General features: G+C 39.1%; 2 protein-coding genes and 1 long non-coding RNA gene across 4 annotated transcripts; 1 reads left to right on the top strand and 2 right to left on the bottom strand.

Moving 5' to 3' along the window:
- The first annotated feature begins 302 nt into the window (after positions 1-302).
- On the top strand, positions 303-1,476 carry LOC137173386 (uncharacterized). The gene is made up of 2 exons (XR_010925172.1): positions 303-482; positions 1,120-1,476. It is a non-coding gene; the product is annotated as an uncharacterized lncRNA (long non-coding RNA).
- Positions 1,477-3,037: 1,561 nt separating this feature from the next.
- Positions 3,038-4,503, bottom strand: LOC137173140 (musculin). 2 transcript variants are annotated; one of them, XM_067577870.1, is made up of 2 exons: positions 3,863-4,503; positions 3,038-3,579 (listed from the first exon to the last, which is right to left on the bottom strand). In XM_067577870.1, exons 1-2 carry the CDS (start codon positions 4,283-4,285, stop codon positions 3,499-3,501), a joined length of 504 nt encoding a protein of 167 aa, XP_067433971.1. In that variant the 5' UTR covers positions 4,286-4,503; the 3' UTR covers positions 3,038-3,498. The 2 variants fall into 2 exon arrangements, with proteins under 2 accessions (XP_067433971.1, XP_067433970.1); XM_067577869.1 differs by having other exon boundaries at positions 3,820-4,503.
- A 2,279-nt stretch (positions 4,504-6,782) lies between these two features.
- On the bottom strand, positions 6,783-26,933 carry trpa1b (transient receptor potential cation channel, subfamily A, member 1b). The gene is made up of 27 exons (XM_067577913.1): positions 26,776-26,933; positions 26,084-26,246; positions 25,684-25,859; positions 24,401-24,508; positions 24,084-24,192; positions 23,326-23,471; positions 22,458-22,594; positions 18,998-19,046; positions 17,689-17,788; positions 17,497-17,597; positions 16,834-17,009; positions 15,498-15,662; positions 15,180-15,294; positions 14,799-14,965; positions 14,296-14,386; positions 14,089-14,148; positions 13,894-13,986; positions 13,111-13,181; positions 12,780-12,936; positions 11,002-11,091; positions 10,442-10,611; positions 10,220-10,349; positions 9,781-9,963; positions 9,590-9,658; positions 9,265-9,366; positions 9,014-9,132; positions 6,783-8,164 (listed from the first exon to the last, which is right to left on the bottom strand). The coding sequence occupies exons 1-27, from the start codon at positions 26,869-26,871 to the stop codon at positions 7,951-7,953; spliced, it is 3,357 nt and encodes a 1,118-aa protein (XP_067434014.1). The 5' UTR covers positions 26,872-26,933; the 3' UTR covers positions 6,783-7,950.
- Positions 26,934-27,694: the final 761 nt, after the last annotated feature.

Raw genomic sequence — 27,694 nt, forward strand, 5'->3', positions numbered from 1 at the left:
TATCTTCTAACCTGCTCAGGGTACTGTAGCACAGAGATGAGCTCTATCACTTATCACATTAGGACAGTGCAAAATTGGGCAAAATTTCAGTCTGAATACTTGTCTGTAATTTTCTAAACTTACAAACAAATCTTTCCACTGTCCTTGTCTTGTTTTAAACCTCACCACTTTTTTACCAAATGCTAATTAAAAACAAATTTTATTGGCATTTTAACAGAAGACATTTTGACTTGTCATAGTAAAGGAAACACAGGTGTTACTAATAACCTTAACGATGGCTCTGTGTGACAGTGAGCCACCAGGACACTGACTCTGAAGCAGCTAAACTGAATTCAGCCATCATTAATTTTCTCATCTACACTACTGTGACATGTTCTGATGTCTCTGCCTTTAGTATCTCATACTACTAGTCATGCTGTCTTACATTTAAACAAGAAGACTTACTTTTTTATCTTAAAACAAGCTCTGATCCTGCTGTTATGGTGAGATTACTTAAGTAGTACCCAATGAAGCTTTCCATGTTTCAGGCTATAGCAATGTTTGGTAGTATCTGCAGTATCTTTTCACAAAATAATGAAAGAATATACTATTGTTGGATGACTTTAAATGAATGCGTGTTTTTACGTGTAGTAAACTGACCATAAACTTAACTCACTGCTAAATGTCTTTAAGCTGCATGTTTAATCCAATGACAGAGGATTTTTTCCACCTCTACAAAGTGAATATTTTAACTTTAGAAAATATGTTAAAATCACAAAAGAGTTTAGAAAAGGTATGTGTCGTGATTTCTTCAAAGATTTATGTTCTGCTCATCTGAATGTGTAATGTAGGCTACCATGGCTTTGCTCTTTAGTTCCTCACCACTAGATGCCACTCATGTTACATTACAAACTGCATGAACAGAAATGAAACTTGCTCCCAGCAGCCCATTTATATTTTAGCAGCCGTGTCTTTTTTTGCCAGTGCTACCATAAATTGGCACAAATTATTTAACCTGTTAAATACAAAAGCTTCAGTCCCAGACAAGTGAGATCAGTTCACTGCTGGTGAGCCAATTCCAACCATGAATTCCAGCCACCAACCATTGCCATGTTTTGATTGATGGCACCTCATTTTCAGTGCAGTCAAGACGCACATTGGATGTTGCTTTCCCTCGGTACCACATTTGAAGTGGATGGTGCGAGAACGGGGGCAGACTGAGTGTGAGAAGGCAGCTCATTAGCTGTCCGGGTCCAGCAGAGTGGCTCGTTTGTCCCAGGAGAGCTGTTCAGAGTTCTGGGAAACTCACCAACACGCCAACAGCTGCAACTCTACAGCAACCTGATGAAAACTCTTCCTGTCCTCTCTTCGTCTCTTTCTTCATCTAAAGAACTTTGTCAGTCTGTCCCAGCAGGCCTGGATCTCAATCCATCTGTACTCACATCATTTCAGGGTTTAACTGAATAAAAGGACCCTTAGATCAAGAGATAACCGTCATCTATGCTTTCTCTGTCGACTATGTGTGGATCCGGGGATTGTGTGTGTTTGTGCAAGTGTAATATGGAAGTGAGGCTGTGTATGTGTGTGTGTTAAGGGGGAGGTAGTCTGTCTCTGTGAGTGAGCTTCAATTTCTCCTTGAACTGTCGACCAAGGTTTTGTGAAGTTTTTTTATTTTTATTTTGACTGAAACTGCTCTGGACTCCTGCTGGTAGATAAGAGTTGTGATGTGCCACAACTTTAAATGTAGTTTCACCTGATTTGTTCAGTGTTTTTTTTGTTGTTTTTTTTTTAAAGTTAATTGTACAAACAATAGAACTTTAGCGTCATACACTAAAAAGACTACACTAAAAATTTACAGCAACCTATAAAATTTTTTACACTAACCTTTCATGACTACTTTGGATTTTATGCATGTTTAAAGATCAAGATGGTGTGTGTGGTGGGTAATAATTGTCCAGTGAACAAGCTTTATGGCAAAGATACCGTTGTATCTTCATTTTCAACAACAACAACAAAAAAATATATATATATGTATACGCTTATTATATGAAAAAACACCTCACATGCCTTTCTAAAATGCACACATTGTGTGGGGTTACACACACAAATTACACAATATCTGACTTTTTTTGTCTGCTTTTGACTGCATATATATGCTGCAGCTACTGATTCTGCAAACATGTAATTTCAACCACTAAATTCAGATGGAGATACTTTAATTAAAGTCAGATGGCATAGTTCAGGTCCTGTGCTGCCATTTGGTTCCAACAGATAAACACATAATGACATCCTGTTAAATTATTTCAGAAATCAATTCTGATTTTTGGTTTGATTTAACACAAGAGAGAAGGTAATCATTATCGGTAAAATCTATCTCAAATGCAAACACTGTAAAGCACAAACACATAAAAAACACAATAAATAGATCAGTATACAGAAGAATATGGACCTGCTGCACATGTGAGCATGGTGTTCCTGATTGAAAGTAACAAAACAACACTTTGTGTGTATGTAGTGTATACAGTATGGGGTGATTTAGTGAGCTACATTCTGATACCTGTCAAAAGTATCTGTATAATAATGAACAGATACTATATACGACACACAGGCTGAGCTTGCAAAGCCATACTGTACGTTTATATGGTTTTGTTATCAACTGTGATGTTTATTGATAGACTGTCCAATGGTCAATAAAATGACAACACATGTAGTGAAGATGAAAAATCCAAATCTAGACTTAAAACCAAATATTAATGAAGAAAAGAAGTTACATTCAGTGTAAACATGCCACAATATTAATTACAGCACACATGCACACAACAAAATATACTTTATTTAGAAACAAACTGCTTCTGAGATTTCTCATGGCTTTCTTCATGAAGAAACAAACCGAGTATTGTCTTTATTGATCAAATCCTCAAAAGACATCTCTAGATACACGTCACTGGAAAAAAGACAAGATAATGAACACGTGTAGCCAGTCTGGCCTGACATTTCATTTTACCACGCACTCTGTGTTATGTTTGTGGATGATGAGGAATGAGACGATGACAACTGCTGTCTTGCCAGCTTGCTGGAGGGGATTTATTCTCTCGGGGGGAGGTGTAAAACACAATAATATCAGTACAGCAACTTCACATGACCGGGTGTCTACATGCACACATCTCCTCAGCAAGGCCTGCAGCAGAATAGCTCAATCCACAGGAAGTAACATCGCCAAAATGTCAAAGGTCACACAACCAAAATACAATTAACAAATAAAAGCTCCCCAAAAGAAATATACACAGAAACAGGTATTTAGGCCTGAAAAACAAAAACAAACTGTGAACAGAGATGGAAAATGGATTATTGATGAAATATAAACACATGTTCTGAAAGATGCAACCCATACTGCATTAAAGATTGTGATGGATTTGAGTTTACAGGTGAGTACTGGAGAAGATGATTTCAGAGTCAATATTTCTGGTTATCTGCAGGCTTTAAAAGCAGAACTAAAGCTGGTGAATGAAGAGGGGAGTCCTAGGCTGTTGCTCCACAAAGTCTTACAGCGGCTGAGATGTCTGAGTCCTCTGATCGCCCTGTCATCATAAATGGCCAGGTCTGTCAAAGCAGAAGACAGCAGGTTTATCACACAGCCAGCACATATCTCCAGAATCATCATACATTGCAATAGTCTTGATGAAGAGATTACTACTGTACACTGATCATATCAAAGGCAAGAAATACATTTAAAATTCTAAGATTCAGGAATTAATTTGCTTTCTGCTCTTCTGAAGCAGTTTGAACAATTTATTTTACTTTAAAACTTTAAAGGTAGTTTTATAATTTGAACATGCTTACTATGCTGAAAAATAGAAGTTCCTGCAAAGTTTGAGGTCCATACCAGATTGACGGGGTGCGCAAAGCTGTTCTCGAATCGGTCATCCTGCAGAAGCTGTCTAAGGTGAGAGATGTAGCTAGAGGCGAGTCGGAGCGTGTCCAATTTTGACAGCTTGGTGTCCGCTGGTACCCAGGGCAGGCTGGTTTTTAGTCTGGAGAAAGCTTTGCTCAACACTCTCATCCGCGCCCTCTCCCTGGCATTGGCCGCGTTTCTCTGCGACTGCCGCGTTTCCTTCTGGTGCGTCTTGGACAGTTTGCGCCCCTCCTTGATCCTCCCGTCCTCACAGTCATTGTCCAACTCCTCATCCGAATAACGGGTGGGATTATAGCAAGTAACTTTCCGCGCCGTCCTCTCCAAAGGGTTTGCAGTCCTTCTCTGACATGTGTCATAGTCCTCAGCATCGCTTGTTACTGAGCCAGTGGACATGGCTGTTCCACCTGCGCCTGGAGGCAGACAGGAGTGGCACTTTGGGGACAGCGGTGACTGAAAATCTCAATTCTCAGAAAAACAAAAGGTTGGAAGTCAACAGGCTATCAGCACTTTTAAAATATTCCCATTTGGTAACCCTCAGCCTGAAGCCCTAAAATGTCACCACTTGACTATGCTACAATACCAATTGCATGAGGTCAAGTCTGAAAATTGCAGTGCTCTCTAAAACTAAAACATGCCCCCTTGCTTTGCTACCCCTCTAATTTAAGTGTCCTGGACTTGGCATCTGTACAGTTTCTTCTGAACATTTCTCCTCCCCCTTTTTCTGCAAGCCACCATGACCTCAGTAAGACCACAACTCTATCTCCCTTTGTAAGGCTGACGCTCATCTGCAACTTGATAATTATATTAAGCCTGTATATGAATGGCAAATTATTGGCAAATCCGGTGGAAGGTGACCCATGTAATTAAATTGCAAAAAATCATACTGATACATGCCTGAGGATTGATATTGCAAAACACAGAGATAATATGTTGTATCAGGAAGGCAAACTTTCTTAATAATGATACACACATTGCAACATTCGGAAGTGCACTCTGTATGTCCATGTAGTAAACATTTCCTTGGTTTGTCAGCTCCACAGATGTGTTGTGGTAATAGAAATGTCTTGAGGACCTTATCAAAAGTGCCTAATCCTTCGCTGGTTTCACAGAGGGATTGGGTTTCTGCAGATGGAGCAGCCTTTCACACGCAGTCTGTGTGCACCAGCCCCAGCTGTTATCGGTTCCCATGACATCTGGAGCGTTGGCATGACAAGGGTGTGGCACAGGGGAGGAGGCACCATCTTTATTCCCATAGTATCACAAACGCTCTTTACTGCACATCTCGCCATTTTCTTGTCTGTCCTCCAAACCTTTCTGAGAGCATCCACTCAGAGGCCAGACAGGACAGCATATTTTATTGTGCAGTGAGATCAAGAACTAAAAGAGAGGGAAAGAGAATGAAGGTACTCAAGGCCTCACTGGAAGCTGCAGGATTGCAAAATGTGTTTGCAAAGTTGCCATACTGCCTGAAAAGCTCCTTTCAGAAAAAGGAGTGTTGTAGCAAACTTTGCCTGTCAGACAGCATAGTTGTTGTAGCCTGTGCAGTTTGTTAACATTGCAATGGAAAATACTGCAAGCACTGTGCCCACTGAATTTACAAATGCAAGTCAAGCCTTGGGGAAAACTGGAAGGAGATTTAAAGGTGTGGGATACTGGGAAATGCACAACCTCTACCCATAGTTACAGAAAAACCCCTCTAGTTTCTGTAAGATATTCTCAGAAAATCCCAGGTCCCTGTAAACTATCACTCCACATAATATGTGTGAAATTTAGATTTTTTTTATGACAATAGCAAGTCTCTGCCAAGGATTACCTAACTGCAGCTGAGATGCATGCTTGATTTTGGTAATAGGCTATGCCAGGGTCACTAGAGAGAGAAAGGGGGAATTACTGTACTGTGCACTGAGCTGAATGATGTACTGTATTCCAACAGTTCCCAGGATGGTGTGTAATTTATACCAACACTTTATTATTCTCTCTTTATTAAGCTATCAACATGTTCAGTGTTTAACAAGTGATTCAAGGGCAAAAATAATCACTTGTTCCTCTTTATAATGATATTCCAATTCAAACTTTGAAGTACCCTGTGGTTTTCCTCAGCTGTCATACACAAAGAATGCTCCTAAATCTAAGGACACATTCCTAAATTCCCCATAATCCTGCTCTTCCATGTAGTTTTCACGAGAAGACCTGACATCAGCTAGACCGTGCTCTTAGCTTATCCTTGGATGTGTCATGATGTTGAGATATGAGGTTCCACTTGTGTTGGTAAGACAGTCAGAGCTTCAGGCAGACTGCCATCTCATCTCCTGTCGCTGCATCTGTCAGCGAGGTGGACGGCCTGACTGACACAGCTGAAGGTGCAAGCTGAGGGATTCTGCTGTTGGATTTATTCCTCTTTTGATAAACTGTCTTTTTTTTTTTTACACAACACGAAAAATTATTGGCTACATGACACATATTTCCACCTGCTGCTTCATTCGCTGTCGCAGAAACAGGTTGAGATAAAACAAGGGTGCTCATTAGTCATTCTCTGCATGTAGTTCCTCAAATAAAAGCAGAAAATATTGTCGAAAACATCAGTGTAATTGATGGTTACATGGTTATTGTATTTGCCCTGGGAATAATTAAATTCAGGGCCAACAGTAATAAATATCACTTGAAACCTAACTTGAAGGGAGAACTAGCATTTGTCTATCAGCAAAGACTTTCAGGGGTCAGGACCTCCATTGGGGCCCTAAACTGGAGAAGCAGAGAGACAGGTGCAAGCTCATGATGTCAGAGGCCTTTCTCTGTTTCTCTCCCAACCTCATATGATTCCCACTGAACCAGCTTGCGACACATTAAGCTGGTGTGTGACACCAGTGAAGACACAAATCAGTGACAGCCATCAGAACTTTTTTTTTTTTTAATCATTGCATACATACACCTATGCCAAGTACACATGGGCTTTCAAGGCACCACAATTACTATAAACCGGATCCAGATCCAGTATGTAGCACATACAAACAATACCGGACCAAAAAACCCAAAAGACTAATGATACCAGTTCATATAACTTACAAAATCTGAATTTCAGGCCTTCATGTCTACAACAAAATTCATAGGTTACTGATAAAGTCTATTAAAGTCCAAACTACTGGAGAAATGAAAGAAAAGTCTAATCAAATACTCAATTTTGCCTTCTTCTCCATGCTTTTGAGACAAAGTTAAACAAACTTAAACGCATCAAATCCATTAGAAAAAGGGTCTCTGTGGAATTGCTGCATGCACATACTGTATATTCCATATATACTGAGGTTTGACTCAGTTTTTAATGAAATTGACATGCCCACTAACTCATCCACACATGGAGAATTTCATCTCAGCTCTTAATTTATTGCAGCTGTAAATCCTCTCAGTGTCTCACTGTCTTGTGTGTCTTAACAAACAAACTGAAATTTGAAAAACAAACTGAAAAACGTATTTCCTCATTTTCGGGTATTTCAAAGTTGAAAGACACATGTAATGATGAGGTGAGACAAAAGAAGAGACAAAACATCAGGTTTGAAAGATAGAAGAGCACATGCTGTATTGCTCATTAGGGCACATTACAAGAAACAGCAACTGTGTGCGTGATAGAAGTATGGCAAGACTGCATACACAACACAGAATGACTTGACTTTATCAGTGGGGTCACTGGTGTAACTTAAAAGTGCTATACTAGACAAGAAATGTTACTGTTTCAACCAACTGCATTGACAAAAAATTAATAGCACTAATACCATAGGTTTAAATTCAGTGTGCAACAGTATTCACTATTCCACATTTAATTGTTAAAATTCAAAACCACACAATAGTTAATAGTTAAAAGTCAATTAATTGCACTTAATTAAATGGATCACTTCAATATACATAGATAGTGAGTACAGTTAAGTTTTTTCCATCTGAAAGTCAGAGGCTCAATCTTGATATAATGAATAATGTGAAGTAGCAATATAATTATGCCATTATACTGTAACTAGACTTTTATAATGTAGTCACTTTTCAAAATTGCATATGTGTTCGTTTAATCTTCTTCAGTTTTTTTTGGACTCAATGGCCTTCATCAGTGGAACCCACCGAGACACAGTGCGTCCTCTTGGTTTAGTCTGACTCAAGCTTGGCCACATGCTGCCTCTGATGTTCACAGGGCCGTCGCACTCGTCTGCCTCCGAGGTGATCTCCATCTTCTGGATGATGAGCTTCAGGAGGTTGTGCTGCTTCTCCAGCATGCTTGACATTTCTTTCATCCTTCAGAAGAGAACAGCAGTTCATGTGGCTCAGTGACAGACTTCTTTTTAATTTTGTATAGAGTGAAAGTCAGGCATCTTAAGGATATACTTCTGAGTGATTCCATGTGCTTATTATAGAAAGGAATATAGTGGCTGACATCCTTCTGTGACCCGATCACAGTCTTTATTTCTTTATATCCACTAGGGGCTGCTCATGCATCAAAAACTATATTGGTAAAATGCTTCTTACTTCTTTCCCACTATGCCACTAGTTGCTGCATAACCACTGTACTTTGAGCGATAGCTCCCCACTATTTATTGTCCACTATCTCACTGGTATGCCTGCAGTCTGTTACGGTTCCAGTGAGTGGTGGAACAAGTACCCAGATCTTTAACTCAAGTAAAATTAAATACTCAGTTACAAGTAAAAGTCCAGCAAGTAAAATTTTACTTTAGTAAAAGTACAAAAAAATTACCAAAATTTGCTTAAAAGTACACCATATTGTATTATGATATATACTATGTTATTGGATTATTATTTTTGAGGCATTAATGTGTAAACAGCAATTTGATGTTGTACCTGGTGAAGGTGGTAATATTTGTTTACTCATTTACATACTGTTGAGTAGTTTAATTTATACAAAAGTATCATATTTTATAAGCTGATCATATGTTTTGTATGTAAAATCTCACAAGAAAGGTAAGGAGCAACTATGGCTGGCAGATAAATGTAGTGGAGTAAAAAGTATATTTGCCTCTGATTCTAAGGGGAACAGAATTATACTCATCAAATGGAAATACTCGAATAAAGTACAGTTTGTACTTGAATACAATACTTGATTAGTTCCACCACTATTGCATGTTTTACCTGGACTTCTGCTTTTTGAGCTCATTCTCTATCACAGTAGAGTTCTGTGACTTGGCCTGCACATGACTCCAGACTTCATTTGTATCCTCTTCGCCTGAGATTAATTGCCTTATGAAGTGCTACAATCCAAAGCGGTCAGGATTAAGAGAGGGAAATTATTTAAATGGCATGTGTCACAAAAATAAATCAGTATACTGTTCATCATCTGTTTTTAGCATCACCACTTTTTCCACTTGCAAGTAAGAACATACCCTGGAGCACTTGCGATTTGGGTGAATGGTGATGGAGGGTTTGTCAACTCGTTTCATAAACCAATAAGGCAGCTTATCTTCCAGGGCAGTATGGAGATCAATCTGGAGTCAAAAATTCCAGATTTTAAGTCAGCCGGGACACTTTGGATAGGAATCTGCTACTGACAAGCTTTGTTAAACATAAAGGTTGCATGTTCTAGTTGTACACAGCACACTGAGCAAGCACAGAGCAAGCAGGATAAAATATGTGATGTCTTCTCTGTTTGCAGCATACAGTATGTTTAAAAAAATGTTTTAGACACTAATGAGCCAATTCCATACATACCTGCATGGCTATTCTTTTTAGGGCAGCATTCCTCTGTACTTCAGCAATATCTCCAACTGCTAAACCAATCTGCAACATAAGCAAATAACTATCTGCATTATTTGTCCAGCAACTCTAAAAATATAAACTTGTTGCTTTTATGTGAGAAGTAAATGAAAATGGACTTGATAAGAGCGACAGGACATGCTTACCATCAGGTTCACTAGCAGTATTGGCATGAGCAGAACAAAGGTCACAAAAATGAAATAAGTCAGAAGACCAAAAGGAAGCTCATTTTTCAGAAAAGCATCCAGGAAGTTATTCTGGTAGTTCAGTTCTCCCACCATCATCACAAAGGTTTGCATCACTGAGAGCGGCACGCTGTCAAACTCTTTCTGATGGTACAAAAAGAAGAGCGCCAATGTAATTTTATTAATCATCACTGAATGACCATAGGTTGGTAAAACAAGTATAAAACAATATATCACAATATAGCATACAGAGGCCTAATCTTGATATCCAAATGCCCCAAAGTGTAATTTTTAACCCTTAATGAACATTTTCAATGTCAGTGGTTTCAGTGGTGTCAATGAATAGAATCAGTAAGTGATCTTATGCAGCATTTTGTCTTCTTGAGCTTTCTTCTCCTACCTGGTTGAGCATCAGAGCGTGGAACGCCAAACTGTACGCTAACATCAGGTAAAAGAACAGCATTACAATACGGACCAGTGTCTTCATAATCTCCCCAAACATCACAACATATATGCCGACCCCCTCAAACCTGGAGAAACAAGAGATCATACAAGTCAGTGGTCTTTGCACTATGAAAAAGACATTATGTTGAAATGGATCATCAGTTAGAGTGAACAGTACCGTTGGAGATAAAGGAGAAATCCCACCCAGGAGTTTAAAACTGCCATTGCCCCTGCTTGCCAATGTAATGAACCCTCTGCATTGAGCATGACAGGAATGATGAACAGAAGGGAGAAGATGGCTGAAAGCCAGTCACAATGGTTGGAATAATCCCTGAAGTAATTCCAACGCTTTCAAATGACAAGAAAAGGAAAATCAGCAAAAATATGAAATAATTAGACAAACCAACAAACTTGTAGCTTTTTGATAATATTTCAAATTTCTGATGTGTTCTCACTCAAAGGTAACAGTACTTCACTTTAGCAGTCACACACAACAACACTTTAACAGCATATTACTGAACATGTGATGTGATGCGGGAGCTATAGCTATAATAAAAAATGGCTTAAGTGTGGAGGTGACATTCTGACTGTGGCCACTCAGTGATCCAGCAAATCTAAATCAGAGGGTGCTAGTCCATCACACCTGATTGCTAGTGTGTCCACAAAGACCTGGTGCTGAGCAGATTTATGTGCACATGCTCTATGTGAGGTAATGACACTTGCGTAACAGCACAGTACCTGTTGTGATATCTGCACCACTTCCTTTGCTATCGAATAGATGTTTACGACCAAGACCATCATCATACACCAGGACAAGAACAGACTTTGCTGTGAAATGAAGAGCAATATCGAAATGTGCTTTATCTTGGAAGATTGTATCACACAGTAATCACAAATATATATTATGGTGAACCTTAAATGTAATCTGCATTTTTTTTCCTCAAGAAACACTGAACAAGATAATAGCCATTCTAACCTTCATGCCAGTGAATGTTTCAAATACAAGATAGCTCATAGCAAAAATGAGTAAGGTATAACATTGAGCAAGGACCTTGGAAATAATTATGTTGATTATATTGACTGAAGTAATTAAAATAAATTAAATACACTTTTCAAAGATTTCCTCTGACTCACAAGGTCACAGTGAAAAATGTATGTATACACAAAATCTGTGCAGGCACACTCATTTTGATCTTTCATTTGATTAAAGGATAGGTTCACATTTTTTCAAGTCTGTCCTAAAATAATAGTCAGGCGCCCAAATAAACACTGAAACTGTTTTTCTTGCTGTAATCATTCCTTCTGTTCATACTGGCCATTAAAAGATCCCTTCATAATGCACTTACAATGTAAATGACGGGGGATAAAATCCACAGCCCTCCTTCTGTGCAAAAATGTATTAAATGTTTATTTGAAGCAATATAAGGCTTCACAAGTCCAAATTAGTCAAATCGAGTCAATATCTTTTGAAGTTATTATCTTTTTAGTGCCAAATTCTCTCATTTTGACCTTCCACTGCAGCTGAAAAGGAAAATACTGTCTGTCAGGAACAAAGAGGGAATTTTTTACTATAAAGATTGTAACTGTGGAAGATATAAACCTTATTTAACTAACTCAGACAGCTGAATGTAGCTCATATTAATTTCAGGTAAACTTTTAACCCTCACCCTACCAACATACTAGGACAACCGACTGGAGCCCCTGGGGACCCAAGAATAAACTACTGTAAGAACCAACCATCATAGCAAAATGTTAACTTGTTTCCTCTCAAAACATTATTGGTTAGGTAATTAATGTCATCTGAAAAAAATGGATTATTATTATTTTAGGAAAGTCACAGTTAATTTGCATATTGTTTAAAATGAAAATATATATTTTTCTTTAATACAAATTGCAGCTTTCATCCAAAGTACAATCTTTCCATAAAGCCTTCAAAATAACTGACAGAGTGCCCCCCCCCCCCCTCCAAACACACACACCCCAATAGTGTGTGATACTTTAAATTGGGGCCCATGGCAAATATGAACTCAATAAATAGTTCCATTTATTAAAAATGCATAGGCGTAATTGGGTGCTTTTGACTGGGGTCCCCCAGGGCCCGAATACATTGGTATTTGTAAAAAGCATTAATTAAAACAGAAATAGAAGACAATGATATGAAGTTATTAGGAACAAATTGTTTGCCAAAGTTATGAAAAAATTGAATGATAGAATAAAGCACCTGTGAGATATGACAAAAAGTATACCTCTGAGGTCTGCAGGTACCCCAGTTGGTAGAATTAAGGTTTAATATAGTTTTGCTCAAATCGAGGAAAGTGGATTTTGTCCCCCATCGCTTTCATTGTAAAAACATTTGAGGGGTATCTTCTAATGAACAGAGGGAATGATTATAGCAAGTAAAACCTGTTTCAATGATCATTTGGGCCTCTGACTATTATTTTAAAACAGACTTATGAAATTGTGACCCTATACTTTAAACAGAGCCAGAAACCTCTTTAATACAATGTCATATGTACCTTTATGAAAGATGTGGGCACCATATTGATACTGTGCTCACTTGTGTCAGTGGTGTTTATGGAAGGCCTGAGAGTCACTATCAGGTGAGTTAGGGGCAGCAGGCCTAACAGGTAAAAAAACATGTTAAGCACATGAGCCGTGCTCCCGTAAGCAACCCTGTGGTTTATAGAGAAAGAAGGAGACAATTAGAACAAGTATAACATTAAAAGACTGACATTTGTTATAAATAATGTATTGATATCCACTGTGGAATAGAGCAAATCAATCCTCTTGAAATCTGGTCAGAAGTCACAAAATGTCACAAATAAGAAAATCACACTAAATACACACCACTTCATTTCCAGGTACTTTTTGCAGACCGGGTGGTTGAGGAGCTCAATGCGGTTGTACTGCACCATCGCCTGTAGAAAGAGTAACAGATATGTAGCCTGCTGTTAATGGCACATTTTCTGCAAGCAAGAAAGAACAGCCTGGCTGCTAAGATTTACAAGTACATGCATCTTATTGATCTCCACGGGCACAATGTATAAGATGATGTCAGTGGGAAAAAACATGAAGTCATGAAATGTTTTGTGAACATTTGGTGAAAGAGGAGATTGTGTTTTTGTAATATATTGAACAATACAATGTCATTATGTCTTACTGTAAAAGAAGTGGTGTTTGCTGGGTGGATGACTATGGCAGAAGATTGCAAATTGCACCTCAAAAATAGCTCAGAAATGTACATGTGGATGAGCACTTTTGGACTTCTGCTAGAATTATTACTCACTCTCGTCACTACAAAGTTTTTTCCTACAGTAGGAACCAGCGGCAGCATGCTCAGTGAACAAGGCTTCTAATCAGGGCAGGTAGAGGGCAGAGTAAAATCTGGGGAAGTCTTATGACAAAGCCACAAAACTTGGCTATGGTGTTGTATCTGTCACTGTCAGTGCAGAAAATTGGATGGAGAATAGTGTTGCCACTGTTCCTCATGGATAGGCATGTAGCTGCAATATATGGATGGATGGATGAAGGTGAGCGCTTAAGCCTATAGAGCCATATCATCATAGGGGGAGTACATTATTTGCATTCTACTGCACCAAAATTATTTTTGAGAAGAAAAAAAAAGCTTACGTTGAGTGCAGCTAGTGGCTGACATCTTAAGGTCTTGTCCGTCGCCTTCTGCAGCGCAAGGGGAGCTTGGAGCCATTTGAAATCATATTCAATCTACACCACATAAAGAATTGTTTAATTTGTTTTACCTGGCAGATGCTTTATATAATATAGATTGGTTTGATGTTTTGATGGTGCAGCTTGTAGCTTAATTACATGGTAATCAGGACTGTTATAATCATCGTCAGATTCCCTCACACAGCGGTCCAACAGGTGCTATTGACGAGAGTAGAAAAACACAGTGAGAGAGAACCTAAAAAAGTGTATCTAAGGCAAAACTGTGTAAAGAGATGAGTTACGATGACTACTGTGCACACAGATTTATGTGAAGCATGTTTTTTTTCTTCATTTCCCTTGGCAAACCTTGTAGGTCTCAGGCAGGACCTCAATCATGTCAAGTATTGGACATCGTTGGCTAGAGCCAGGTATGAACAGTATCAAAGCCTCTGCACATCTGGAAGAAGTAAAACACAAATGGAAATCACAAATCTTAAAACCACTAAAATATGAGTAGAATTTAAAAAAGGGGAACTTTAGTGCCCCCCAGTGGGAGTATCAAAAAAGAAACTGGTACCAGCACCACATGCCAATACTTCCATAATTTAGAAGATGGTATGGAGACATAAATCATCTACAAAGAGGGAGAGGCTTTGAATGCTGGATCAATACAGACGCATGAGTTGGCATGATTGATGACTTGAACACAAAGCCCAGAATCAGTGACTATGTTGACTCCACTGTTTGATTGGCAGTCTCACATTAACGAATGCAGCACATAAAAAAACCTGCAGTATAAAAGTTGTTTTAGGCTGAACTACTCACTTTTATCGTTCTCTACAGAACAGACATTTGCATTCATAACATACCTGTCACTGTCAATTACAGCATTGACTACATCTTTTCTCCCATTTTGCAGAGCTTCATGGAGGAACGATGTGTCATTCTTGTTTAAGATGAGCTCTGCCCCGCGAGCCAGCATGAGCCTGACTGCAGCCACATGCCCCGATCTTGCTGCAATGTGGAGTGCAGTGTTCTGGTGTGGCAATACACCATAGGAGACAGTGCTTAGTATTTATCACAGAACAACAAAGTCTGTATTATTCAATGCTACTGGTAGTGTGGGAATATTTGGAAAACAACTTACATATACTGTCATTTTTTTCTCACACTTGTCACCGCACAAAAATGCATAAATGAATTATGAATTTGGATAATGTTAAACTTTTTGAAATAACAGTTATTCATACCCCATCCTCGTCAGTTTTATCCAGTAACTTTAGATTGGCTGACAGGAGAATGTCCATAGTTTGTGTGTATCCCTCAGATGCAGCATGGTGCAGACACGTCCAGCCCTTGTAATCACTGTAGACATGCCAAACACTTCTCATAAAGTCACATGTATAAGAACTGTAAACAGATGGCCAGTACTGCAGATTTTGCAAGTGTAGCTTAACAGTACATAGAGTATAGTATAGTACAGTACTACATGTTTTTGTGTATATATGTACTTTTTATGTTTGTGCATGTACATGTTATTCCGTCTGTGCACATGTGTTTGCGTTTACCTGTGAAAGAGAGCTCCTTTACGAAGCAACAGCTGTACCACCTTGGTGTGCCCGCCTGTTGAAGCCAAATGAAGTGGTGTCAGACCCCGCTCATCACCTTCATTTAGCAAGCGAGAGTCTGTGATGGTCTCCAATAATCTGTGACATGTATTGATGCGCCCGTACCTGAAAGAAAAGAACATGTAGTTGAAAACACTTTGATGTCAACAATGATCTGTTGATCTCTAAAATGGAAAAGCTTTTTGTACATTGCCCATAGCACGGGGGGTCGGAGGTCAGAGGGAGTTACAGCACAGTACCAGGGATTTAGTATCTTGCTCAAAGACATTAAATATTTCTGATACAGGGCTTAAACCTTGGCCTTCCAACACTAAGTCCAGTGTCCAGTGTCCAGTGTCACCCTGCAGCTCATAGGTAAAGAGTGTTTTCAAGCATGATTCACAGTGCCGCAAGCTGGGAGAAGTCATACTACGAAGTGACATATTAGCTTGCGCTATGCTCTTTCTGTATCTCTAAGCCTTTTAAAGAAGGTCGGCAGCCCTTCTTCTCAGTGCAGTGGGATAGGTGAGGAAAGGGAATGAGGCGTCTAAAAGATGTAAGGTATGATATCATAGGGTGGCTTTCATTTGCCCTCTAGCTCTAATGAAATGGGTGTGCATAATAGAAAAAATCAATAACAATAATGTTGAAAGTCCACTCATTTCACACTATTAGCAACATTTCTCCAGTACCTTGCTAATTGAATTCTATCCTTTTGACAAGTCCTTTGGGTCATTGTAAAATGGGTGTGTCACAGCAGTTCATCTTCAAAAAGCTTTTGAGTACATAAATTGATCACAGGATTAAACAACTGAACAGTGAGACAACGTTTTTAAATGCAGTCACATTTTTCATTTGACCACTGTTGTTCAATTAGAGAGATAAAAGCCTTGGCTTTAGGAAGGTTGTAAGTCAAAGTCTTTTGAAGAGCCATTCTTCATTAATGTTTTATACTCTTGTGGAATCATTGATCAATACACATAGCTTGTTACAAAGTAACTGGAAGAATAGTGTCAGGGATGTGATCTTAAGCTGCCCATTGAGCTGGCACCACCTTTACCTGAAAACTCTTTTGGCTAGCGTAACCTTATTTAATATATTAAAAGATCAAACCTAAGACATTATTTTAGTATAGTGCAAAATTACACTGGTCAATGTCAACAGCAGTGACATTACGTTGCACTTGTTTGATCAAACTTGCCAAGGTTAAACAACTTTGAGTGAAAATCAAGTCAAATCAGCATTGTTTAGTTCAATGGTATGGAAAATCATGCCCTCAGGGACCAATCTAACTCACTGAGCAGCAAAGTGCAGGGCAGACTTCTTGTCCTTTGACTTGCATGCAAGGCCGACCTGCCCCGAGAGGCCCAGCATGTTCTTCACTGAGTCATGGATACCCAGTCTACAAGCGTAGTGGAGCGGGGTACAGCCCTCATTATCCTCACAGCTCAGCAACGCCTTCACACTGCTATTCTGAAATTAGACCCATTATAAACACATTTATTTATATATACATAACAATGTACACTAATATGTGTATTAAACAAAGCACACAAGCAAAAAAAAATGGCACAAATTATATAACTTCCATCCAGGGCTACAGTTAAACACATACATACACGTGCACACCCACACACACACAGATTATATAAATAATAATGTACTGTAATAATTTGCACACAGATTCAGGGAGATATCATTCATGCTCTGTCTACAACAACTATTAAGTGTATCAGCCTTCCTTTGTGGCTCATATTGAATGCTTTGACATCATTGTGCCATCAGCTGGCTTAGTGAGAGTGTAATGAACTTTATCCACTGGCCTTGAATGCATGCAGCTACAGCAGGCCCAAGACAAATTGTTCAAAAACAGTATAGTAATTAGAGTTGTCTTCATGACATCTTTGTCTAAGGAGGATAGAGCGCATTTGATAAACTACAAACAGGCTACATGGATTACCTGCAGTGCATCTTCTGGGATATTTTTCAAACCCTTAGGCTGCTGAATGGCCAGATGAAGGAAGTTGCAACCAAATCCATCTTTTACATTTACATTTGCCCCTAAAAGACATAAATGTATGCATGAATGTGCACAACCTGATTTATCAGGCACCTTACAAATTATATGAGCTTAGCTGGCTATATAGCTTACCTTTTGACAGAAGCAGAGCCACAGTACTCCATGCTCCACAGCTTGTAGCCAGCAGCAAGGGAGAGTTCCCCTTACAATCAATGCTGTTTAGGTCCGCACCCTGAGGAGAGAATGCACTTCAACCTTAGCATTGCCTCATTAATTACCGCATTAATTTCACCACACATTGCTGTAATTATCTGAAACAAATGAGACCGTCATGGGAAAATTAGCATGGTCTATATTAAATTCTACCCTGCCTTTCACATTTTTTTCCACATCCACAGTTTGCATAGAGAATTATGCACTGTTCTGTGGCAAATGGGAAGGTGTCTTACTGTAAAACTATACAAAACATATACAAATACAAAAACTATACTGTTCCGAAGAATGTGAGATGTGTAGTGTAAGAAAAGCACTGATTCATTGATAAAATGTAATGGGCATTAGATAAATAAATCAAAAAAATATTTGTTGAGATTGTAGGAAATGGTGCCAATAAGTGTGTCTAAAAATGGACATGAATATAATTATTCTGTTCAGTTAAGTAAATTTGACACCAGAGATGGGGAAAGTGGCCAGAAGCAACACAAATAAATGAGTAAATAAAAAAAATGGCTCTGATTTTGACAAATGCCACAAATAAAATGTCATTAACACAGAATAACTGCTGGTGACAGTTATTATGACATATCAAAACCATAAACCATCACAGATATCTGTGAATCTAGTGGCAAAGCCAGATACTGAATTTATCCTCTGCTACTAGTTGGTCCTTAGTGCTAGGTGATGTCACTCTCAGTGAACTGTTTTATGGTTTCAAAGATAAACACGCTTAGTGTTTAAAGGTTTATTTCCTGTTGCAGTGTTTGCTAACTGAGTCAGGAGACGAACTTGGACCCAAGCTTTTACCTAGCAACACAGTAAATGGTCTCTAACGTGCAACAGATGGTGACAGGTGGTCAACAAGCATTTGGTAGCACCTTTTAACATGTAGTAAACTAAAAAGTGTGTGTTTGAAATTGCAAATATTGTCTCATGGTCGCAATAGTAAAGTGACAGAATGATCCAATCACTAAATGAAATCCATGCAGTTGTGGCCACCATAATATGACATTTATAAGAAAGTCCTCAGAACAGATTATTTGACAAATTTTGACAATTTCAGTATTAACAACAGAAAAACATACAGTTTTACCTTTCCTGATCCCATGCCATGCACTTAAGGCAAGAAATGAATAACATGATACTGGAGCTGGGAATGCGCTGCGCATAGCAGCTGCGAGGTAATGAATGTTCATGTTTGTTTGTGCATGTGTGCCTTATTTACCAAAGAAATTAGGTACTCTGCCAGCTCCATGTGGTCAAATATTGTAGCCCTGGAAAAGTAAACACAGTTGTTGTAAACCAGACACACAACACACTCACTTTGTGAGTCAAGCTTTTATTTTAATACTGACAGATGTTGAAAAGGGCGATTATTTCCAATTCTGTGTTGTCAGAGCATGATATAACAGCCAGATTTCCCTTCATGGTTACATGTTTTATCTCTTGGATTGTAATGGCTACTAATTCCTGGTATTTTAGTGACATAAAGAGAGAGACTTATATGGATGAAAGATGATTTCCATGACTGAATGATAGCCTTGAAAGACTTGATAATCCAGAAATCTCCTAACCACAGATGATGCTATGTCTGTTGAAAGAAGCCAGCATGGCCCTCTTAGAGGTCATAGGTTATCATACCAGCTATTAATTAGTGAGCTTAGTGTTGCATAAGGGCAGTTCCAACAGGAAAAAATAGCAACAACTTAATCATAATGCCTTTTATAAATACTACTATGACTTGTTTTAATCGCTATAAGGCCTAGCAATTTAAAACAATGATAACAGGGTAAGAAAAAATGTAAATGTAAGGATTTTTGCTTCCAGGTATTAATATGAGTGTTAACAGGGTTGCATACTACACAAGGATATATATATAGTGCTGCTTGAAAGTTTGTGAACCCTCTAGAATTTTCTCTATTTCTGCATAATGACCTAAAACGTGATCAGTTTTTTACACAAGTCCTAAAACTAGATAAAGGGAACACAATTAAACAAAGGAGACAGAAACATTAAACTTATTCATTAATTTATTGAGTAAAATTATCCAATCTTACATATTTGCATGAGGCAAAAGTATGTGAACCCTTGCTTTCAGTAAGTGGTGTGACCCTCTTTTGCAGCAATAACCTCAACCAAACGTTTGCGGCAACTGTTTATCAGTCCTGCACATTGGCTTGGAGGAATTTTACTGCCCACATCAGGTCCTTCCACAGCATTTCTATCAGATTAAGGTCAGGACTTTGACTCAGCCATTCCAAAACATTAACTTTCTTCTGCTTTAACCATTCTTTGATAGAACGACTTGCGTGTTTAGGGTCGTTGTCTAGCTGTATGACCCACTTTCTGTTGAACTTCATTTCACAGACAGATACCTTGACATTTTCTTGTAGAATTGCTGGTACAAGTCAGAATTCATACCTCCATCAATGATTGAAAGCTGTCCAGAGGCAGTAAAGCAGTCACAAACCATGGTACTGCCACCACCATGTTTCACAGACAGGATAAGGTTCTTACTGGAATGCAGTGTTTGCTCATCGCCAAACATAACGCTTCTCATTCAAGCCGAAATGTTCGATTTTGGTCTCATCCATCCACAGAACATTTTTCCAATCACCTTTTGGCTTATCCACATGGTCTTGAGAAAACCGTAGATAGCACCAATGTTCTTGTTGGAGAGAAGTGGCTTTCTTCTTGCAACTCTGCCATGCACACCATTGATGTTCAATGTCCTCCTGGTGGTGGACTCATGAACATTGACTGTAGCCACTGCAAGAGAGGACTTTAGTTTCCTAGATGTTACCCTGGGGTCCCTTGTGCCCTCCTGGACTATTACACACCTTGCTCTTGGCGTGATCTTTGATGTTTGACCACTCCTGGGGAGGGAAACAATGGTGTTGGATATCTTCCATTTGTACACAATCAGCCTGACAGTCGACTGGTGGAGTCCAAACTCTTTAGAAATGGTTTTGTAACCCTTTCCAGTCTGGTGAGTATCAGCAACTCTTCTTCTAAGGTCTTCAGACATCTCCTTTGTTTGAGCCATGACACACCTCCACAAACCTGTGTTGTGAAGCTCAGACTTTGATAGTGAAGACCTAGATTTCTCTTCTTTAAATAAGGCAGGGCCTCCCAGACTCACACCTGATTATCGTTCCATTGACTGAAACACCCAACTCTAATTTCCCCTTCAAATGAATTGATAATCCTAGAGGTTCACATACTTTTGCCACACACAAATATGTAACATTGGATCATTTTCCTCAATAAATAATCGAACAAGTGCAAAGTTTTTGTCTCATTTGTTTAACTGATGTCTCTTAATCTAGTTTTAGGACTTGCATGGAAACCTGATCATGTTTTGGGTCATATTTATGCAGAAATAAAGCAAATTCTAAAAGGTTCACAAACTTTCAAGCAGCACTGTAAATGCCAGTGTGAGTGAGCCCAAAAAGAATTCAATCAAAGCAAGAATCGGGTTCCATCTACATCATAGGGCTAATTGCTTAGCAGTCCTTGGGCACACAGCTCCACCACAAATGGGACACATCCCAAGGTTTAAGAATGAACCATCTTCCTTGACAACATCCAGACTCCAGGACAAACAATCAGGTTATATGATAGCAATCTACAAATGTCTATATGGCAGTGGTACCAAGCCAGTACAGTATATGGCCAAACTGCTATGATGGTGCACAGACCTGGAAAGTATACCACTCACATTTCAGGTATAATATCAACACCACCAGCATACTGTAGAATTAGTGCCAGCCAAACACCATGTTCAGTGGGTTAGGCAATTGTATTTGATGTTGTGGAGTTAATGCAACAGTTTGCCATTTTTAGGAAATATTCTTATTCTGTTCATTCCCAAGAGTTAATTGAGAATATATGTACCATTTTCATATCAGTTCACCACCAGCAGCCAGTTAGCTCTGCTTAGAGAAACAGCTAGACCGGCCTTGTCCGAATGTAAAAAGAATCTGCCATAAGAAGTGCAAAAATTACTTCTGTAGTTTTGTGAAGGTTATGTGCCACTTTCTGAAGTTTCTGACCCCAGGAAGTCACTGCATCCAGCCAAGAAATAGTCCCACACCAGAACCTGTGATTTTTACACATAGATTTTTGTACATTTTAAACAAACAAGATAAGTGTTTAGTTAAATAGCTTTAGAAGTGCCAGTAGATTGATTTCTTTACCTTTGACAGAGCCAGGCTAGCTGTTTCCCCATTTTTCAATCTTTATGCTAAACTACGCTGTTTGGATACTGGCCATATATTAGGGGACAGACATCCGAGTGGTATCAGTCTTCTCATCTAAATCTTGGTATGAAAGCAAATGAGCATATCTCCCAAATGTCATATGATTTATTTAAGTCCTAAATGGGAAGGGACTGGCAGACAACAAATAACAACAAAGCTCAGCTACACAGACCAGTAGAAGAACATCATGAAAAGGTGTGGTATCAGTTGTCCAATGGGCAGATGGCTGAAGAAAAAACATTATGGAGCTAAATTTGCATCTTACCATTTTTGAAATGCAGTAGAAATCAACAAAGAGCCTCCACAGCCACATCCATTGGCATCATCAACACATACAATTAATGGAAGCACAATAATCGGCAATTTTTCATTTACTGCTTATGATCAGTGAACTATGTGGGTGGAGGGATAGGGGAAGCCCACCTGTGTAGAGGGGTCTGACACGCCCCATCGGTTAGGTTGATGATGTCTTCCACTCGGTCATAGGAGGAGAGCATCAGTTTGACTACCTCAGTAGCACCCTGGGTGCAAGCCAAATGAAGTGGTGTGGATCTGTCATTCTGGACAGCAACAAACATGGATATATTATGAGCAATGAATAATGAATAAATATAATGAATATTCACAGGCTCTTCAAAAATGATTCTAAACAGACACTGTGACATACTGAGCTTGACAGAGCAGAACAAACATACACACACAGGAATAAGTATACACACCGGCTCTCACATATACTCATTTACACACACACATACATATTGTACACTTCCCCAGTGTAACATTAGCAAAGTATCTCCCAGACTCGCTGGCTGAGCACTGGGGGCTGTAACACAAGCCTTTAATGAGATAACCAGGACTGGCAGGAGGAGGCCAGTGATCGCTCCACTCAGCTCCACAATGTAAGTGGGGGTAATTTGTATCAATTTAGCCAACCGAGGCTATTACTGTACTCACTATTCCTGCTGTAGCTCTGGCCACTAGCCCAGGGCTAGACATAACGATCACTCCCAGATGGGCGTGATAAGACAGACGTGCTTTAACAGTACAAAGACTGAAACCCTTTGCCAGGGAAATGCTTTACAGGTGTAGGCAAATGAGATCTAAATTAAAAAAACAATGCAAATCTGACAAAGGCCAGACAGAAGATGAATAGTGATGCTTGTAATCTGCATCTTCCAGGTGTTAATGTGTTTATGTAGAATGGTAGAACAAACATTGGAGCTTTGACAACCAAATATTTTATGGAAAGTGCAGAGTGCTAGTGCAATACCAACATAGAGTGAACTGTTACCTGTTGTTGGTCAACCTTTGCCCCAGTGGCAATACAGAGACGGATGGCTTCAATGTTTCCACCACGTACAGCAAGATGGAGGGGACTGCTCATGGACTTGTCGAGATAGTTGATGTGAGCTTCAGCTGAGTGGCCGAGCTCTTCTCCTGTCAGCAGAGAATTGAATAAACAGTTTCTTAATTGTGAGTAATATTCTAAATTCACATCAGGACTATAAAAAAAGGTTTCTTTATTCATGCCTATTGGTATAAGCTTATTTTTTAACTTCTGCCAATCTTTCATGGGTATTTCAACTGCAGGGTCTTAATCAGACACCCTCCTCCCTCTACACTGAGATTCTTCGTTTTTACTGTTTTATTGGAAGGAAGTAATAAGTAAACTGTTTTCATTCATGGTGGGCTGTCTGTGTAAACCCTCAAATAACAGAAAATGTGAATGCTGATTAATTGCCTTGCTGAGCAACCACAAAATTATCATATATTTGACTAAACTTTTCCACAACAACACTGGATTTACCAGCAGACCTCCCAGGGTGGATAAACACAGTGACAATCTGTTGGCCTCTGTACAAGACAGCTTGAGTATTTTTCTACAAAATGTCTCTGGGGGCTTCAAAAGTCTGCTAGCAGCTACTACCTGACTGAGGTGAACTTGTTTGTTATCCATCAGTTTAATAGGCTGTTTGGCCTTGTTTAAACTTTTTTTTACTATCGTCAGCAATTTCAATTTTTGATGTTAGATCATTCCTTTTGTCGTACCGGCCTTCAGGATCACTTCCATGGCTGTTTTTGCACCTGCGAAAGCAGCTGCGTGCACAGCGTAATGGCCGAGTTTGTTCTGTTGGCAAAGGTGTGCTCCATGCTTTATCTTTGACAGAGAGGAGAATGGATGGAGAGAAAGACAAACAGAGAGAATTCTTTGTCAGAGACAAAGCTGCAGTGAGCTGGCCATCAGTATAAAGCACAGCTACATAATCTGTTCTGTACAGATGAGTAGTTATCTTTTACGAGCCGGTGCAGGTAGACAGTACAACTGAATGAATACATGAGTATGAATGCATCACTCTTGTATATACCAGTGTGCTGAGAGCCTCATAGTTATTGATGGAGCAGGCCAGCATCACTGGGGTGTTCCCAAGGTCTCCAGGCAGGTTACAGTCTGTAGCATTGTAGGACAGCAGGAGCTGCAGGGGGGAAGAGATAAATACTTTACAGTCTTCAGTGTCCTCAACTCACCTACTTATACACTGACATCCTTCACCATACTGCAGCTGTGTGAGTCTATGAACAACAGCCAAATGCTACAGGGATGACAGGACAAGGTCTTTCCAAGTAAATAGTTGAGTCAGGTTTTGTCAGTACGTAAACACGACTTTAAAACAGCAGTGGATGCTCCAGTTTGTGTGCTATAAAAGATGTGATGTGAAAACTTAATTTTTGAAACTTAGTTTTAAAAGTTATTAAGCTTACCATCTTTCCATAAAGTAGATTTGAGGTAAAAAATAAACGTGAAAACTACATTGTATTTCCTGTTGGCATTCAATCAGTATGGAAGATTTTTTTTAATGTCAGATTACAGCAATGAATCATCACATGTAATTATGAACAAATAAATGTAAAATGCAACCATCTAATAATTAATATCCAAAACAAATAATGAAGGATATTTAATTTGTGTGGAGTTTCTTTTTTGGACTCTGTCTTTTCTGATTTAATGACAATTCTACCGCTCTATTCATTGTTTGATGGGAGATTCTTCATTGTTTGACCTTTCTATTTATGATGGTTGGCTTTTCCTTAATTACAATGTTGTTAGTTGATGTTTGGCCTTTCATTATTAGTTATGGCTTTACATTATTAGTTATGGATATTTATGGTTGGATTTTACATTATTTGATGATGTAATTTGTTGTTTGAAGAGAGAGAGGGTTTTAATCAATAGACGTTATGATTCATTGATGTAATCTGACATAAAAAAAAGCTCCCATAAATCAGAGTGATCAAAGCTTGGTTAGATAAAATGACTTAGTAGTCCATAATAGTGCAGTAGCAATATCACATGTAAATTTGCTCCACTAAAATAAAAAGAATGATGCCATTCTAAAAGATTTAGAAATATTAGCTGTAACATATACTTTACCATGGAATCAGCATTGACAAAACTATTACTACTACTGTATGCATTAAGTTGTATACGTGTACTTATATGTTTGAATATGTTTAAAGTATTGACAAGAGTAGCGAGAGCCATTTGCACTTAAACATTACTTTGCTGCTACAATGACCTTGTTTTTCTAAGAAAACACAAGAACAGAACAGCAAACACATTTCATATAAATTGCTATTTCAGCTTCCTCACCTCCACCAGGTTGTTGTGTCCATGGCTGACCGCCAGATGCAGAGGGGACAAGAGGGCCATGTTGAGGACATTGGGGTCGGCCCCCAGGTCCAAAAGAGCCGTGCAGCTCTCCGCCTTGTTCCTCTCCACTGCCCAGTGTAGGGGCACATTGCCCTGCTCATCACAGCTGTTCAGCTCTAGGAGGGAATACAAGAGCACATGCAGAGAGACACACACACATACACAAATACATAAAGATGCATGTAGATACAAGCAACTCTTATATGTACCAGATTCAGTGCATAAATATCAACATACTGTTCCATACAGTAATTTAAAGACAGACTTACAGTGATTTACAGTACACATATTTTACCTGTGCTGGAGTGCATCTTATGATCGATGGCTGAGGCATGCTTACCCTTTGAGTCTATGACAGTGGTGATGGATTGGATGAGGGTGACGTGGCCCCCTGCGGCAGCGTGATGAAGGGGACTGGCTCCACATTCATCTCTCTCTTTCAGGACCTCTGGGCTCTTCCTCACCAAGTTCTCCAGGAGAGCCAGGTCACCCTTCTCAGACAACTAATAAATAATATAAATAATAAAATAATATAATACAGTGAGAGTGAGGATAATAGCCGAGCCTGATGTTATCTGTATGTACTTTTCCATTTGTCTTAATGCTTTTTAACACTAATAGTCATTAATAGCTACCTTGCTTGATGTTTCTTTTTCAATAGTTGAAGAACATCTGTTTGTCAGTTCTTCAGACCACTGGCTATAATAATCAAAATTTCAATTCGAATGAAATACTGCAACTCACATAACATTATTATACAATGCTAGAGTTGTTATCAGGTCTCTGGCATATTCAGGCATCTACTCAGCTCTTCACAGTGGCTTTCTTTAAGGTTACACAGGGTTGGGATTACTGATGGGGTGTTACATAAACACTCCTCATATTATGAATACTTGTAGAGGAAATAAATCCTCTTTTAAAATACTTTATTGTAGACCTTTGTGATTTAATAAATGGCCATTTGCTTTATAAAATACGTTTTATTTCTTTTCTTTTTTTAAATTTCCACACAGCTTGATGACAGTTGCTCACCTCAAATATATTTAGATTTGCCAGGGCTGGATCCTCATCTTCTATCACATATGTATAACAACTGGTCTGTCGGGCCACCTCCCTGCTGAAGTTCATCACTCAATAGTAACTCGGTGAAGACGAGCCCTCCGTGCCCGCATGAAGGGTTATGGCAATGACACGTGTCTAAACATAACCACATATACACAGAGATGAACATGTCCTTATGCATGCAACAACTAAATACTAAAATAGAAAACAAATCCACCATAGTTTCAATCAAGTCATACTACTGAGTATGTACAGCCTGCTTTACAAGTAAGAAGAACAGAGAGTGTTATGTGACTGAGAGGGCAGATAACGCCTTAAGCCATAGGCTTCTCTCGCCATGGGGGGATATGGGCACAGATGACTTTGTCTTTACCCGGAAGGGCATTCAGATCCACAGAGTGTTTGGTGGTTGGAGCCCTTGTCTTGAAGAAAGCAATTATGTTCTTCACAGCTGGGGGGCAGCTTGTTTGAGTCTGTCCCAGGTGTCCTTGGGTGATCCTGGGTGAGCGAGATTGAAAAAGAGCTTGTAATTGTATTGTATGAGGCCCTCAGTCACATCAAAAGGCCAAACAACAAATGGCATTTGGTGAGCAAATTACTATGGAGAATTCTCATTGGAAATCCCCTCGACCTTATGCAGTAGAGTTCCTTTGGTGTGTACTGTGACTGATCGGAGTTGTTTTCAGGTCAAAACAGCAACCAAGTTTAGAGTTATTTTATGAAAATGATATTTTGTTTCTATCACTCATTTGATTTATGGTACGTTTCTGCACAGCAAGTGACAAGTTTGTGCAAGATTATATTGTGTGGGTCAGTGCACATGAATGAACATTCTCTACTGGCTTCTTTAAGGTGAGCAGAGTGAATCCCTCCAGATGAGAGATCAATA

Source organism: Thunnus thynnus, chromosome 21, assembly GCF_963924715.1.
Source record: "Thunnus thynnus chromosome 21, fThuThy2.1, whole genome shotgun sequence".
NCBI classification, from domain to species: Eukaryota; Metazoa; Chordata; class Actinopteri; order Scombriformes; family Scombridae; genus Thunnus; species Thunnus thynnus.

Bases quoted from the DNA above. Each gene is read 5' to 3' on its own strand.
- trpa1b (XM_067577913.1), bottom strand. From the start codon at position 26,871: ATGAACTTCAGCAGGGAGGTGGCCCGACAGACCAGTTGTTATACATAT. The intron at 19,047-22,457 runs GTGGGCTTCCCC...TTACTTTTCCAG, and splicing joins TGTCAGACCCCTCTACACAG to GGCTACAATATTTGACCACA. The intron at 11,092-12,779 runs GTACATATGACA...TTCATTTCACAG, and splicing joins TGCCCACATCTTTCATAAAG to CAAAGTCTGTTCTTGTCCTG.
- LOC137173140 (XM_067577869.1), bottom strand. From the start codon at position 4,285: ATGTCCACTGGCTCAGTAACAAGCGATGCTGAGGACTATGACACATGT. The intron at 3,580-3,819 runs GTAAGCATGTTC...CTGCTTTGACAG, and splicing joins AACTTCTATTTTTCAGCATA to ACCTGGCCATTTATGATGAC.